This window comes from Haliotis rufescens, unplaced genomic scaffold (assembly GCF_023055435.1).
Source record: "Haliotis rufescens isolate VD_foot unplaced genomic scaffold, xgHalRufe1.0.p SCAF_3, whole genome shotgun sequence".
NCBI classification, from domain to species: domain Eukaryota; kingdom Metazoa; phylum Mollusca; class Gastropoda; order Lepetellida; family Haliotidae; genus Haliotis; species Haliotis rufescens.
Window position 1 is genome coordinate 6,746,520 of NW_025964001.1, and position 16,567 is coordinate 6,763,086.

A 16,567-nucleotide genomic window follows, 5' to 3' on the forward strand; every position below is an offset into this window, starting at 1 on the left:
AGTACCCACCCGACCCGAGTACCCAAGTTACCCATCCCAGCCCTTTAACTTATAAACACAAATAATTGTGAAATGTTAAAACAAGTTTACATAAAACTTGGTGCTGTCAGATCACAATGATTCACAATGGCCTTTCGATGTGTTGCATGTGAGAAGAATGTAAGAAAAATTACTATATCATGCTATAACATGCTATATCATATGACAACTGTGACCAGTGGACCCATCCTTATGTGGTACCCGACTTTCGGTAGCCAGACTGAAGAAGACCAAGATGATTAAAAGTTTGAAGAACTGTATATATGTCAATATCTGTAGTTATCAGTGAATAACTGGAAAACAGGAAATGACAAAACAAATAAAATGTAAATAAATAATATATACTACTACACATATCGTTATTAAAATAGAGGTGCCGTTTTCGCCTAGAAATCGGTGACATTTTGCTGAGGTGCCGTTTTAGCCTGCACCCAGTGTTGTGAATGGCACACTTACCATTCAATAACACAGATTTGGCAATCAATCATCGTGTGCAGTAACCAGCCTGAAATTAAAAGTGTACAACAAACCGTTACGTAACCAGTTCGTAGGCGGTTCTCTTTGCGTCCGTTGCCTTGAACAGTTATGTGTGATGACGATTTTTTCACCATTTGTCTTATGTAACAAATGTTATATTTGGGATAATACTTTCTCAGTAAAATACAGATTCTAGAACCTTTCTGGGTTGAGTCCGATCCAGGATTTCGTACCCCAACTCCCCGAGTGAGGCACCTAATTGCTAATAGCCAGCACACAAAGTCTGCGATCTAACCCACTCAGCTTTCGGCCATGGGAGCCGTGCCAATTTACACTTGTCAGAGGGGTACACAAAGTATGTGATCTAGACTACCAGTTGTCGGACTTTTCTCGGCATTGAGAAGAACTACAATATTGGACTGCTAATTATTTTGTTATTACACTCAATTTTTCCTTCCCCCAGAACCGATTTCGATACATATACACGGGCGCAGCCATGTTGGTAAAGGTATATTGTTTTAGTCTCGTATGCATTCATAAAATGAAACATAGAATGTACTTTTTAACACTGCTACTAAAAGAGAACTTGTAAATTATATTATAATACAAACTGAATATTTTATTGTCGCGAATATTACTAAATGCCATTTGTCTGATGAAGATGAAATCTGAATACGAAACGAAGTATGACAACTTTACTTCTGAGTAGTCGCTTCCGGTGTGTGAGTTGTCAACAAACCTGCAAATGAGACATTTGGGTAATCCTTTCTTCAGATTCCGATGTCACTCTAGTGAAAAAGAATCATTTGATGATATATTGTTGTGTCTTTTTCAATGTTTTATGGTTACTTGTCAGTTTAGTTTGTTCCTTGTCAAAAATTTTATTGAAGCGATCAAACCGTCTTAGTACTCTTACTGTGGACTGACACATGTGTAAAAATAAACAGTTGTTCGTGAGCTTATAGCCTACACGTCTTAATAGTTATATTATCGCAAATGTGACTGGTTGTTCTTTGTCGTTTCGTTTTTTTGTAACGTTCTCTATTCTTGTGTGTTTGTTGTGGTTTTCGTATAGTCTATAGACTTCCACTGTACTTAAAATTCTTGCTGAAACGGCAGTGTCAATTCGGCACCAGATTGGCGAAAACGGCACCGGACTTTTGTACTATTGTTATATTCCCATGTTATGGGTTTTCGGACGCTTAAGAAACATTTGTAATTTTCTTGTGAATCACAAGAACATCTGTAAAACATTTCACTCACTTATGAAAGACGACTTTATCGTGAACACAGGTCATCATCTGAGTATTTATACAATGTCTGTGACCCCACACCCCTTGTTATAGCACAAGTAATCATGATAAACTTGGTTGTCCGAAGATGTATGATGTTCGAAAAACTATGATCTGACAAGACTATCATGTACTATGTACTATTGAATCAATAAAACTGAAATATTAGGGGTACATATCTCATATTCTAGCCATAAATTCAAGTGAACCTTTCTTTATGGCGGATAATGAAGATAGATGTTTATTCTAGATTTACACACACAATAGTATCAGATTCACGTTCAGCATCATTTTATTTGCAACAATCTGTCCAGTAGTCACACTCATGCCATGATTCATAAGATACATTTTTTTCCAATAATTATTCTGTGATTCTTTGCTCAATTAGTTTGTGTTTCTTTAACAATAAGTGTATCATCTGATCATTCAACAGTAAGCTGGTAATAGTTTGTTTCTTTATCAATAAAGGAGACTGCTGGCAGACGGGCAAGCGAAAGTATTTTGGCCAATGACTGGCAATTAAACAATTAGTAGTAGTGGCCAGAGGTTTTAAGATGATGCATTCAAAATTGTTGAGAGCCTGTCCAGAGTGTTGAATATAGTAACATTTGTTAACATTTATGTTAGAGTCCAAAAATGTTGACTGTTGAATACAATGAATACATGGAATAGTGTGAATTGTTTTAATGTTGGCAACATTATCGCAGAATGTTCTCTGTGTTGAATTTATGTTGAATAGTATGATTGGATTAAATGTCATTAAGACACGGGACACAGGATAAATAAATGTATGTTGAATGGTAAAATAGTGTTTACTTTGCATATATACCAAATGATATATATTATTATATACTTTTTGTGTAGTTTTCTACCAGAATTCTTTTTTACCATTAAAGGGAGACAATTTGAGATGAGTTAACTCTTGTATGACAATAGTTCCATTGAAGTGTTATGTTCACTGCAATGAAAATATCACTTTTCTCAACTTCCTGAAGTATATTATAAATGTGGTGCCATTTTAGCCAATTTGGTGCCATTTTATCCGATTTGGTGCCATTTTCGCACTTTTTGTGTTGTTTGAAATGGTACAGCTTTAGCCTGATCCCAAATTAACTAACAGGTCATTAGGCCTAAATGTGTTTCATATGCATTTTTTAAATAGAAATATTTATCCATTAGGATTAACCAGATACATGATCCTACACCATTCCTAGGTACGTAAAATGTCAGACTTTTTTTTTTCCAGAGGATGAAACCATCATGGCTCCTTTTCATAAAAAAGAATCTCTGACAAGAAAGGCACCTGCCAGCAGTCCTCCAAATGTGTGTGGTTTGATGTTGATTGGGGTCCTCACATTCCTCTGTGAATGGAACACCGCAGACACAATAGACGTGGAGCCGCAGAAGGAAGTGTACATTCCCGACTATTCCATCTATCACAACTTGACTTCCATACAAAAAGATGTTCAGCAGCTGCTTTTTCGGTACCCCAACTTCATGAAGATTGACTGGAAGTACAACTCAAGGCTGGGCAAACCACAGATGCTTCTCCACATCACCAACTTCACACTGAACACAGACCCCGACCAGAAGGTTGGAAGAAAGGTCAAAATGTTGCTATCATACGGTGAGCATGCGCGAGAATTCTTCCCAGTTGAAAGTATGTTCCATCTGTTGAGGAACCTCACCGGTGGACTTGGGTCAACACCTGGTAGTTATGAGGAAGTGTATTCCAGACATGTACTGTCCAGCACTGACCTACACATCATAGTGATGGCTAACCCAGATGGACGTGTGCATGTCGAACACTCCCACAATTACTGTTGGAGGGGAACAAGCACTGGTGTTGATCTCAATAGGAACTTTGACTGGGAGTATGCAAAGAAGGGGAGCTCGGCTGATCCTAATGATGAGGAATATAGAGGACCCCATGCTTTCTCAGGTAATAACTGGTATAACTATCAGTACTTTTTAGCTTATCCTGCATTACTCCTTAATGAATATATTGTTACAACTTGTCTGTCAGGTGACTAGTAGTAATATGGAGATTCCGTGATGTCACCACTGCTGGTATGACGTGGCAACTTTTTTCTCATCAGCTGGACACATCACAGCTTCGTTTCTGTCAAAAAAAAGCAGTAAATGCATTATGGAGTAATGCAGGATAAGTATATAAATATAAAAACAGAGCTCCAGATAAGCTTTTGGTGTTGTGGGTATTTTACCCATGCATTTTAAAATCATTGGGTATCAGTAATTCTATCTGCGTATTCAAATTTCTGTTACCCACTAGTTTTTACACATGTGGGTATTTAAGTTAAATATTTAAAAACACTATTCATCTAGTCCCTGCAAACTGGTGTCGTGTGGGTTCGAGAGCTTTATAGGACTCAAAAATACCACGATACTTCCACAAGAAAGTGTGATGGCAAATGATCATGATGTAACTGTCATTGTGGAGTTTGGCAAGGTTGACGGAATGCCCGTTTATAATTTAAAAATAAGTTGCTGATTTGCTAATCGAATACGCAGGGTTACTTCACAATATTTTGATGATACGCACAAGTTTTATATTTGTAGCGTATCTGTAATGTTCGTTGCGTATTTGATACGCTTGGATTATATTTTACTGTATATTTCTGCATTTCTGATGCGTATTTCACGCAGATACGCAGCTTATCTGGAGCTCTGTAAAAAATATCTAGATTTACTAGAACTGTACTCAATTTTGTTTTATTAGTTTAGTAAAAAACACTTGTAGACACGTTTTTGTGCTACAGGCAGAAATCTGTTATCCATGGACATGCAGTCATGCATATGAATAACTCCCTCTCAAATAGTCACTTGTACGAGTGGTGGGGACACGTCTCACGTACACATTACGGCCTCTCCTGATAAGACTAGCAGTCTGTCCAGTCCACCTTTAGAGAAATGGTAGATGTGCCTGATCATGAATACAGAGAGGTTTTTTTATTTCTCCTGAAGAAATGTGACTTGAATCATGAAAGAGGTGTCAGCATTCATGATCAGAATGATCAGTGATCTGGCTTTTTGTTCATTAGTTTTAAAAAATGGGACTTAAGTATGTTTTGAGAATAGTTTATTCATTGTTGTCACTTTAAGATGTTCGATTAGTTTTATCATATTTATTTATTTGCTTTGTTGACTTCTCAATTGCTATTAACATGACTAAATTGTTATGTTATCGTGTTTATCTTGTTTATTTGTCACATTTCAGAACCTGAATGCACTGTATACAAACACCTGACTCAGGAACTGCACTTTGATCTCTTCATTTCGTTTCACTCAGGGATTAGACAAATCTATTTACCTTTTGCTGGTGAGTAAAATCCTTTGATGTTCTCCTTGTTCTCCACTGTATTGAAGATGTTACATCATCATGACCATGATCACTATGGTTATGATTTCTATGTTGTTGTTCCAATTTTTCAAGATAATTTGATTTTCATTTAAGTTTGAAATTTAATCTGAGCTTATCTTGATTGTGGTCCCAGTCTCAACATGCCCATCTTCCCAAGGCAAGGGAGCTAACTCACTGTAAAAGTCCAGTTTCCTCCTTTGCCGAACTAGGCTGGAATTATGGAGTTATATTTTCGTTTGGGACTAACGCGTCTATGCACAGTTCAATCAAAATCGCGTGACGAAATCAACATCTGGTTCATAAACAACGTGCAGATTTCAGCCGACTGCAGGATTTGCAAAGGATGGTACCTTGGGGCGTCAGATATTTTCCAAATCTTTTCATGTTTTTAGTCAGTGCGCTCACGTGATTTGGTGCACTTCGCGAGGTAAGACCCATTTTATTCCAATATAGATCTTGATCATTGATCAGAACGTCTTGACTGGGCGCTGCCATTTTGTTTGAAGCAAATGCAAGTGAAATTAGAGGTTGAATCTGATTGGTCAATAGGAGGGGCATAGAAGAGACATTACTCATAATAGCCACTTGTGGCGGTACGATTGAGTCCCGAAATTCCATCCTAGTTCAGCAAGGATGGAAACTGGAATTTTAGAGTCGGTTAAGTCCCTTGCAGGGGAAAATGGAACATGCTATGTTAACTGTAAGTTAGTGATTAAGTTCTTTTTGTCATTATGGTCCAGTTATTATTATACAAATAATTACACTTGACAAGTTTAATATGTGAAAACAAGAACCTGAGGACCCGACCCCTGAGCTGGTCAGACTGCCGAAGGGCTCGGATCTGATGGTCCTTGTATTTTCAAGAGTAATCATTCGTATTGTTATACTAAAATTCACTTTAAAGTTTATAAGGTCTTTTAACCTTCCTCTGTCTCATTACAGTAACTTAGCTGCGAACCGTGAAATGTTCAGACCAGACGCCATTTGTTTTCTAGCACATGTGTCAATATGCATCACATCACAGATCAAAACTGATCATGTGATGAGTCAATATTCGAGGTCAGTGTCAGTCATATGATTTCGGGGTCTACATTGAAATTTATTGTTTCGTCAACTGGGTACAGATTAACCGATGGAATTGCAAAATTCTTGATAGAGGTATAACACCAATGATTATTGTACAACCGGAAACCTGCTTGGCCCAGATTTTGACAGATGCGTGTTCTCCCTGACGACTGGTGGTACTCTGTCTCCATTGGCTGACAACACGCACTACGTGTTGGAAGACATCTTTAATCCTATTTCTAGTGAGGTGCTAGGTAGAACCTGTGTGTTCCAGATACTCATTCCCACAACATCAACAGACAACCAGCCAACATACGGAGCATCAAGGAGTTAGCGGCACGCCTCGCCTCCTCAACCAGACACAGATACCAGTATGGGAAGGCAATGGATCTCACTTTCTACACAGCAGATGGGACGTCCTTCGACTACATGGCAGGACACAGGAAGGTATGTGATTGATTGGTCTGATGTCTCTGATATTTATGTATTGCTGTTTGTCTGTCATCTCATATGTGTTGAAACAGAATATCCCTTTTGTTTTAATGTCCATTTTATAAACATGATAAAACCAGTCTGTTTACTAACATATAACAACATAAAAATTGAAATTGTTATTCTCTAGCCCTAACCGTGTTGTTTGAAAACACATAGCTAACTTTATATATCTAGCTCTCAACACTGCTCAAGAAAAGAGAGAAACATTATTGCAACCATGTTTGGTTGGTTAGTTATCTCACTTTCGCCGACTAAAATAAATTATATGTTTCTTATCATCCCTGCATTATTAAATACCACACCGCGTCAAGTATTATTTTGTTTTACTCAAGTACGTACCAAGCCTACAAAGACGCCACATGCCATAATCATCTTATCTCACCTCACATTAAAACACTGGCTTCTGACTTAAGAAGCGGGCAATTATTTTCCATGTGGCCCGCTCATGTATCCCGAAATCAGAAATCAATGAGACTCACCTTAGGTAACATGCTTATCTTGCATAAATTTCATTGAGCTGAAATGAACCGATGTTTATCCGAAAGCATTGGGTAAAGTGAAGTAACTTTGTTCATTTGTGTTGTCTGCTATCTGAATGAATGAATATGGTAAATCTAAGCATGTTACTCGGTGAAACTTCGGACATATATTGTGGGTCTGTATGAATGAATGTCGGTGAGATAATTCGTTGTCGACGGCTCGGGGCACAAAGACTCATTCTTACACAACGTGTTGCCCTGTTGGGTGGGGTAGGAAGAAGGGGGGGGGGGGGCATGGGGCACCCCTACAGAGCACGACAGGGCCGATCAGCACTATCGGTATTGTAGAGTAACCTTACCCCTGTGTTGGTACAATGTCATGTTAGGAAGCCAGTGTTATCGCTGTGTCGGCCCTAAATGCTCGCATGTGTTGGCGAGATGTATATCGTGGGATAATTCGTCTAAAGCACCCCCTTGGAGTGACTGTGTAACACTGTTCATTCAATAGAAGTACATACACCATTATATTGACTGGTGTGAGCGAGTTAATTGGCTTTAACGCCGCTTTAAACAGTTTTCCCGTTTTATCACGGCGTGATAACTTGATGTGGGAGGAAACCCCGAAGTGATGCAGTTCTGAAACGTTTACCTAGAACACACCATAATCCTCCTAAAAGCAGTGCCTGAAACAGCCCCTCCAACCCCCCTCCCCCCCTCTCCCCCCAGTATGCCCCTTGAGATCGGTTATAATGTACATAGTCCCACCAAACATTTATGCTTCATGTGAATCACATCCTTTCACAGTTAATGTACAAGGATCAGTTTCAAAAATATTTGTCCCCTTTCCTAAAATACTTTTAGTTTGCCTGATGTAAGCTTGAGTCTTGGCAAATTTTCCGTCATTAACTCTCACATTTTTTACATCTCCTCTGAATCTACAAGGGGGCACGGGTGGCCCAGTTGTCTAAGGCACCACGATTCGCTGTGTAGAGTTGTGTCCTTTGGGCACGCCAGAAACCTATGATTGTGGGTTCGAATTCTGGTTCGCCCCGATTATGTTTCTAGGTTTGTCAGCACCATATCCGTGCCCGTGGGTTTCACCGATGTGGTAAATGTCTGAGACCTGCATCACTTCGGGCTTTCCTCCCACATTAAGCCGACACACCGTGATATAATTTGAATACTGTTAAAAGCGGCATTAAACCCAACTCACTCACTCGCTCACTGAATCTACAAGGCCTATGAAGCTGACACTGTACATGATTGATTCCAGCTATGTAGTCAGTTAAAAAATGCTCACAACTTTTTTTTCCAATTTAAGACATGCTGAAAATTACATTTTTGTCCATTCCTATGGCATTTCTGCATGTGTAATTAATATCAGATTTTGTATGTAGCAAGTATGTGGTATGTGGAATAACATATAATACATTTGTTGGTACTTCTTGGACACATAATTCCAATCCAACTTTAAATATTGATGCCATTATTTCATCATAGTTCAGGGGCACTACAGATCCTCGTGGATCTAATTTTGATAAATTTTGATAAACGTTGACTAATCGGAGAATTCTCACCAAAATACATGTATTGATGTGGGGATGCACCTTCTTACTGTTTGGTTATCAATAAGAAACTTCACTTTTTCCTTACTGCCTGACAATTTATTGAACAAGGTGGGGCTACAACTTTAACGATTTATTTATTTTTCTGCACTTGCTTATGACAATGAAAATTATATGGAGCTTAATTGTAGTTAGGCAAGATTTAATTTTTTTTGAACATTGTGACAAAATTACGTGAAATGTTCTCAAACCTATATTGAAATATTCTCACCTATATTGTTTTTGTAGATTCCCTTTTCTTTAGCTATAGAGCTATGGGGCAGTGCAACACATGTTGGAGCCAGCTGCTTCGACCAGTTCAACCCTCGGAGTGAAGACTTGAAGGTTTGTCTGAAATGATGGACTTTGTTGGAAATATGTGTCTGTTTCGTCAAGCAGTGAATGGGTACCTGGTAGGATGAGATGGAAATGTCTCTCACAGGCAGCTTGGGTTGTATGCTCCTGAGGGAGCTGAGAATGAAATCGAGTGCACACTGATCCATTGACCAGGGTATTAATAGTGAAGCCTTTCATCATGGTGTGGAAATACAGCACAGTATAGATTGCCTACTATTGTTGTTGTTGTTGTTATTGTTATTATTAACCATAGAGTATCTCTCCTGTCTACTTAATCAGCACAACCATCTTGATTGTTGAAGTCTCGACCGTTACTCCATTTGTGGTTAAAATATTTTTAAAAGTTAAATACAATTAGTCCCACTTTTATGCACAACTGTAAATAGGGAGGGTAATTTCCCTATGTGCCTCTTTAGTAAAGTGTGAACTTGGCATGGTTGTTAATAAGTGTCCCTAACACAACATAATGCCCACTAACACCCTTCCTTTTCCAATTGGCAGACCACCTCGGTGGTCTACTGGTAGAGCGTCTGCCCGGAGAAAGGAAGGTTCAGGGTTTGATGCCCGGCAGCGTCATACCAAAAGACGTTAGTTAAAAGATGGTACTTGTTGTTACCTTGCCTGGTGCTCAGCATTAAGGTGCTAAAAGAAGGACTGGTCAGCTCGGAGTCCGTATACTGTGTCTGAGTAGGGTATTCATGTTAAACTGCGTCATGGTATCTCAGTGGGCAAGCACACTAGTAAATTAGTTCGGACTAGTACAAGCAGCCACACCCACACCCACGTGGATGCACGTTGCTATATAAGTGCAATAATCTTGGTCACGACGTAAACCCCATACCATCTCACCTTTCAATTTAAGTTAAATTCTGTCATCTAGATTTTAGAAATGTCTATCTTAGAAAAGCTTAAGTAATCTGAAAGTCATAGTACCTTTGGCATTTTTGTACTTGTTATATTCCCAGCATGAAACGGCGGAAATCCATCCTCTGTACATTGCGCTGTTCGACTACATGATCCACTGGAAACACAGGAGATCCAACAAGCCCACAGACACCCTGATCACAAAACAACATCTTCAACCTCTACAGGTATGTATCATTTCAAGGTTCAACATTTCCAGGGTGTACATGGCTTGAAAAGTCCCTGATATTTGACATGTTGGAGGTCCTTTATAAAGTTCTACACTACTGTTGAAAATGTATTAAATACGTCGTCTACATGTTGATTGTACATCTAGAGTTATCCCCCTTACTTTGTGTCATCAGTTGTTGACTGTCAAAAGGTCATGTTGCACTTTGGAGCAGACACTTTTGATGCTAAATCAACTTGGTTACTGATGAGTCTGCCAACTATGACTGTGACTTTAAAACACTTATTTGAGAGGAAGTTCTGTGTTTTGAGCAAAAAGGCTTACGATTGGATGAGGGAATTGCACTGAATTGATGCATCGATTCTTTCATAGATGAAGCAAAACAAGAAAGTATTTTTCCTTTGAACTGTCCAAATTTTGTGTGGTTAAGTTTGTATGAAATAAAATGTTATGTGACTCATAGTAACATCTATATCAATGATCGCTCTATGACTTGTTTCTATTTTTCACTAGGGGCCCACACCATCACACACATTTGGCTATCTATTGATGGCAACAGTGGTCATAGTGATCATTATTCTGGCATTCCAAGGACGTCTTCTGTTTTGTCAGCGATGGCAACATCGAAGACGCATCATCAGCTTGAAGACTCTGAGTTCTACCCTGTCTCTGTGGGGGTTTGTCAAGTCCATTTGAAACATGCATTTAAACATCTTTCTTCCATCAACATTCTGTGTGATATTCAATTGTCTGACACTGGTTTCAGTTTGAATCAGAAAACAGTACCTGGTTAATTTTGTTGTAGAAATGCCAGAACTTTTTCTGTTCACGGAGTCATGCATTTTATGTTATCAAAGATAATGACAAGCTTTCAAAGATGCTTTCATTTGGGTAGATTATGTTGAGTGCAGTGTAAATATATTGCATAATTCCATTTTGCAGCTTCCATTCCGTAGAGAGCTTATGCATGATCTGTGTTCTTCATCCAATGACAATGATCTCTGAACTTTCAAATATATGATTTCAATCATACATGTTCTGCAGGGATGCAGATTCACCTGAACCATTTACTTGCCTCAATAGTAATAACATTAGGCTAAAAAAATAATAGTCTTGGTTCTCAGGCACCGCCCACATCATCATAAAGTCCACCGCTTGTTTCATTTCTATTTCCATTTTCAAAAAATATGAAAATCCTAATACTTAAAAACAATGTGATCCAATGTAGCACACAGTTACTTCCCTTTACATGTGCACTGTTTTGCTGCGCATCTCGTGTTTTGGTCATGGCGGCAATAGGAGTTTATATGCTTGTTTATGTAGGGAGGCCCTGTCCCAGGTTGATGGTACACAACTGTTTATTTGGTTGCATACTAGTTTCAACAAGCAACAACAACAACAAAAAAACGCCTGCATTGTATTTTCAAAAGTCGTCTGAGAACCAATTCTTTTATTTTTTTAAGCCTAAGGACATTCTTCTGAAAAGAGAAATTCAAGCCCACGTAAACATCATTAAACATATAGACTGTTGTTAGATGCCTAGTGCCAAGTAGCACCCGTTTTCATCATGGTATTTGTCTTACCAGACGTGATATTTGACTTTCCATAGTAAGTACCAAAGACAGGCATTCCACGGGTTCGTGTTTCTGTTTCCAGAAGCATTGATTCTAGACATGTTTTGCTTGGACATGGATTTTGTTCGTTTTGTGTTTGTCAAGTTTGTAAATGTGATTATTTACATGATATTCCATTAATTCTTAAATTTTACAAAATGATTTTATTTTTAAACATATATTTTGAAGTACACAAGTTGTTATAAAACTGGTATTTACAAGGGAAAAGTGTAGTAATTATAATAATATTCTAATAAACATTGACGAAGCATACAAGCATACAAATGTCAAGGTCTTAGTTCTGTATCTTGGATACTGTTGGCAAGTTCCCTGATATTTAATGTTTTAAGCGTAATTATTGATGACAAGTATATTCCCAAATTTGAAATAATTTGATTGTAATCATTATCATGTTGGCAAACATCTGTACCAAATATTGATGGTATCCTACCTCAGAAGTTGAACCTGTTTCAAAACAGTTGTCGAAGCTGTTATTTTGGTGACATTGATTTCAGACGCCCTTTTGTGGTGTTTTTCAAGCTTATATGCCATTTCTAGTGAATAGTAAGATTTGATTAAGTAATATCCATGATATTGGAGCTTAAATCCAGTTATGTAATGGTTTATTTCAGTTTCCCAGTGTTATTTATCAGTATTAACCAAGATATTTGGGATCTTCAAGATCAGGGCATTATATTACACTATTACATTATTCGTTGTCTTGGTGATTGTATGCTTCTCAGATTAAGTGTTTCCTTGTTCGGTTTCATGAACCAGAGCTTTCCAGAGTTGTATTTATTTACAGATTCCGATTTTCCGTGTTTTATCAGAGTATATGACGTCATGATTTAGAATCAAAACGTTATAGCATGTATCTGTATGTGCTTTTCTGTGCTGAAACAAGGCAAACAACGAAACAGCAGCTTGATCAAACAGCCCAACCTCATTACACTCACATCACTCTGATATCTGTAGGAAGATCTGACGACAGTTCCATAAGGAGGCGTGGTTCTTGTGTCAATCAGATGTCAGCTTTTTTGAATAATTGAACTTCATTTCTTTACCATGTGGATTCGCAAGTTGGATATTTGACAAAAGAAAACCCACACAGTAGATACACTCATTTGGGTGTAGGTGTCATGGCGTTCAGAAACGACAGGGTGTATACAATATCCACTACAATATACTGGCGTGGCTTTAATTATTTCCATTAGGAACTGTCCGTTTAAGTTTGTTTTCAAGATACCGAAATCAGATATGTTTGAATCTTTGCTTACTTTTACTGAGAATGTAGAAGCCAAGACACTGATTGGCTGATTAGACAGTGTTAGAAAGTCACTGGGCACACCCTCTTGTGGTGGTGTCCTCCGATCTTCATGCAGACAGTATCATATCGGAGTAAACTATCCGATTTTATGGAGATGGTCAAACACCACATCTTGTGCTGTACACGTGTTATGAAGGTCATGTGATAGCATTTGTTTCTTTGTGAAGGCCATTACAAAGATGAGTCTGAGCTTCCTATTACCATGGTTACCATAGTGAAATTATGTGTGTAATTGTGTGATATATTACTTGTTGAGTCATGTAGATACGATCAGCCAAGCATTTATGTAGTTAAGAGAAGTCATCATTTGTAGGTAAAGAATTTATCGCTCATGTTAAAAGACAAAATGCGGAAATCATTGATGAACCTTTATGAAAGTTGTTAAAGATACTTATTGCATTGTGGCTTTATATTTCACTTTCCCATTAACCCTTCCAGAATAAGTGAGTGAGTAAGTATGGTTTTACGCCGCTTTTAGCAATATTCCAGCAATATCACAGCAGGGGACACCAGAAAGGGGTTTCACACATTGTACCCATGTAAAGAATCGAACCTGGGTCTTCGGCATGACGAGCGAACGCTTTAACCACTAGGCTACCCGACGTCCCCCTTCCAGAGCAAAGTTGGTGGGGAATTTGCATATGAGTTTTAATCATCTCTGATTATTTTGAGAATGTCCATTTAATATGGCTTTGCAAATTAATTAAAGAATGTTGGTTTTTTTTGGCAGACCTACCAACCCTTTAACCATAAATGTATTGCCCTAGAGGACAGACTGTTACATTCTCTGCCAAACAGGGATTAATGAATCTATGGCTTAGCTTTAAACGTAGATCTATAGTATCTATATAATTCAACAATTTTACTGCTTTTTGTTGCATAAAAGAAGATATGATGTTATTGGTGCAGATGATTTTAGTTTGTAGCTGTTATTGATACATTAGCATTTTTTATGCATTATGTTTAAATGAACCTCCTATATTTATACCTTTCTTTGATGGTAGTCAATGTATAGAACTGCTCTGTTGCATAATTGGCCAGTTGGTGCTTGAAGCATTTGTTACGGGGAGGGGGCTCAGTTTTAAATGTGATGTTTTCATCCTAATTCGCCTCTTGATTTAGAGGCTTGTTTCTTTGTTGATACTGTTTATTCGACAAGTATGTCAGAATTCTTGTATAATAATGCTTTTTGAGGGTAGTGGAAATGTTTTCTGTATATCCCAATGTTGAGTGTTTGTTGAGTTATACCAATGCCAGAGTCTGTCATCTTCACAAGACAAGGGAGTGACTATAAAAGTCCAGTTTCCACCCTTGACGAACTACGCTGGAATTATGGAGTTATTTTGGCTAAGCTAATGAGTCTATGCATAGTCCGATCCAAATCGCATAACAAAATCAACATCCGGTTTGTCAACTGCTGTGCAGATTTCGGTCAATTGCAGGATGTGCAAAGCTGCCAATTCGGTGTCAAGGGATATATTCCAAATCCCATCATCTTTTTAAATAAGGTGCTCACATGATTTGCACTTCACGAAGTAAGACCTGTTTTATCACAATATGGATTTGGATTATCTATCAGATAATTGTCACCGTTTTGTTTGAAGCATTTTGTTTGAAGCAAATGCAAGTGATATGAGAGGTGGAATCTGATTGTTCAATGGGACAGACATAGAAGGGACATAACTCATAATAGCCATGGGTAGTCATACAATCAGGCCTAGAAAATCCAGCCTAGTTCGGCAAGGGTGGAAACTGGACTTTTAAAGTCAGTTAATTCCCTTGCCTCAGGAAGATGGAGTCTGTGGTCAGACACTATTCAGGCTACACAATACATCTCATGAGAGATCTGTCTCTTGCAATGCTTCCTCCATGAAGTATTAGACATGATGGCGCTGTTATCTCCTTTGTAGCCCAAGTTTGTCGGATGGTATGCTCTTATTATAACATATGCCAAGAGGGATGAAAACAGTCATGTGTTTTCTCCAGCAGACAGCATGGTGTTCGTAATACAGTATGACTGTATGTTAAGAACAGTATTATTGGGTAGGCCAGTAGTCTCCAACTGTAGCTGTCTCATGGTAACAGGGTTTGTGGACAACACACTATACAAACTAACACCAGGGGTAATCATTCCTCAAACTCAGAAATCTGGAAGATGTAGGGGAAACATGGTACATGTGTTTCCCTATGAATTATAGTTTGTTATGATGTTCTTTGCTATAAAGAACATATCTTTTACACTAGGTAAATTTAAGATAAAGTAAACTAATGTATTGTATGATATGATGTAGCTTATTCAACGTAATAAGCACCCCGGGCGCGCTCAAAATTAGAAATAGGGGTCTCTTATTAGAATATAATCTTGGTGAAAAAAGACAGATTTGAATGATCGTAAATTTTGTGGTTTATGCTGACAGCCTAAAATGATACAAAAGAAAAGTCTGTGCGTATTATACACGACAGATATATTTTCCAGAATTTAATTGCCCATAATGAAGGGTGCATATAACACATGAGTGCATATTATACACAAATAAATAAATCTTGTGTACATTGATCAATCGGAAGGGGTGCTAATTGGGATTGTTCCCTAGCCAATATATTAGCAAATATTGCTATGGGCGCTTATTAGAGCGGGATGCTCGTTACGTTGAATACGGTATTAATAACTAATGAAGATTGTTATAGATTAAACAGGAGATATTGTGATATGAAAAATATTGGACATGGTGTTATGTCTCTTTTATCATCATTTTAGAAACTTTTAGTGAAATGTTTCAGAAGGCACACTATGTGGTCTGTGTTGAGTGCAGAATACTAGTATTGTGTTGGACATGAAGATCTCAAGATAGGAAATATTTTTGAGTTTTGAGGATAATGCAACAAAATTGTATCTTATTCCTTCAAAGGTTTATCATGTTCCTTGTCCATATGTCTACAAATAACATTTTCTCTTATGTATGTTTATTAGATACTATAAATACTCTTCACATTTATTTCAGATTTGGTGTAATGAAAAATAATATATCTAGTGGTATGGGTTTTTTTGGTCCACAAACACATGATAAAGTTTATGAAGTATATATATATATATATATCATGCTGTGATGGCTCACTGAGAGCCTTGAGACAGGGTTGACTGCCTTGTGTGCTTCTGCACAAGATTATTGTTTAGGTTCACTTTCAGGTGTTTTTTATAAGCGCATGTAAGAACTGAAGTGTTGAAAAGTCAAAGTGAAATATGATATTTTACATAGAAACTCATTTTTATCCTTATTAGACCTTCAGTAGTGCGAAATATGCTATTTGCTGTAAAATTAATTGGACAAATGATGTGAGCTTAA

At 37.8% G+C, this 16,567-nt stretch overlaps 1 protein-coding gene across 1 annotated transcript; it reads left to right on the top strand.

Moving 5' to 3' along the window:
* Positions 1-1,230: 1,230 nt before the first annotated feature.
* On the top strand, positions 1,231-15,736 carry LOC124131789 (carboxypeptidase A4-like). Its single transcript, XM_046495256.2, has 7 exons — positions 1,231-1,274; positions 3,055-3,750; positions 5,047-5,148; positions 6,530-6,702; positions 9,083-9,178; positions 10,156-10,281; positions 10,797-15,736. The coding sequence occupies exons 1-7, from the start codon at positions 1,262-1,264 to the stop codon at positions 10,977-10,979; spliced, it is 1,389 nt and encodes a 462-aa protein (XP_046351212.2). The 5' UTR covers positions 1,231-1,261; the 3' UTR covers positions 10,980-15,736.
* The last annotated feature ends 831 nt before the right edge of the window (positions 15,737-16,567 follow it).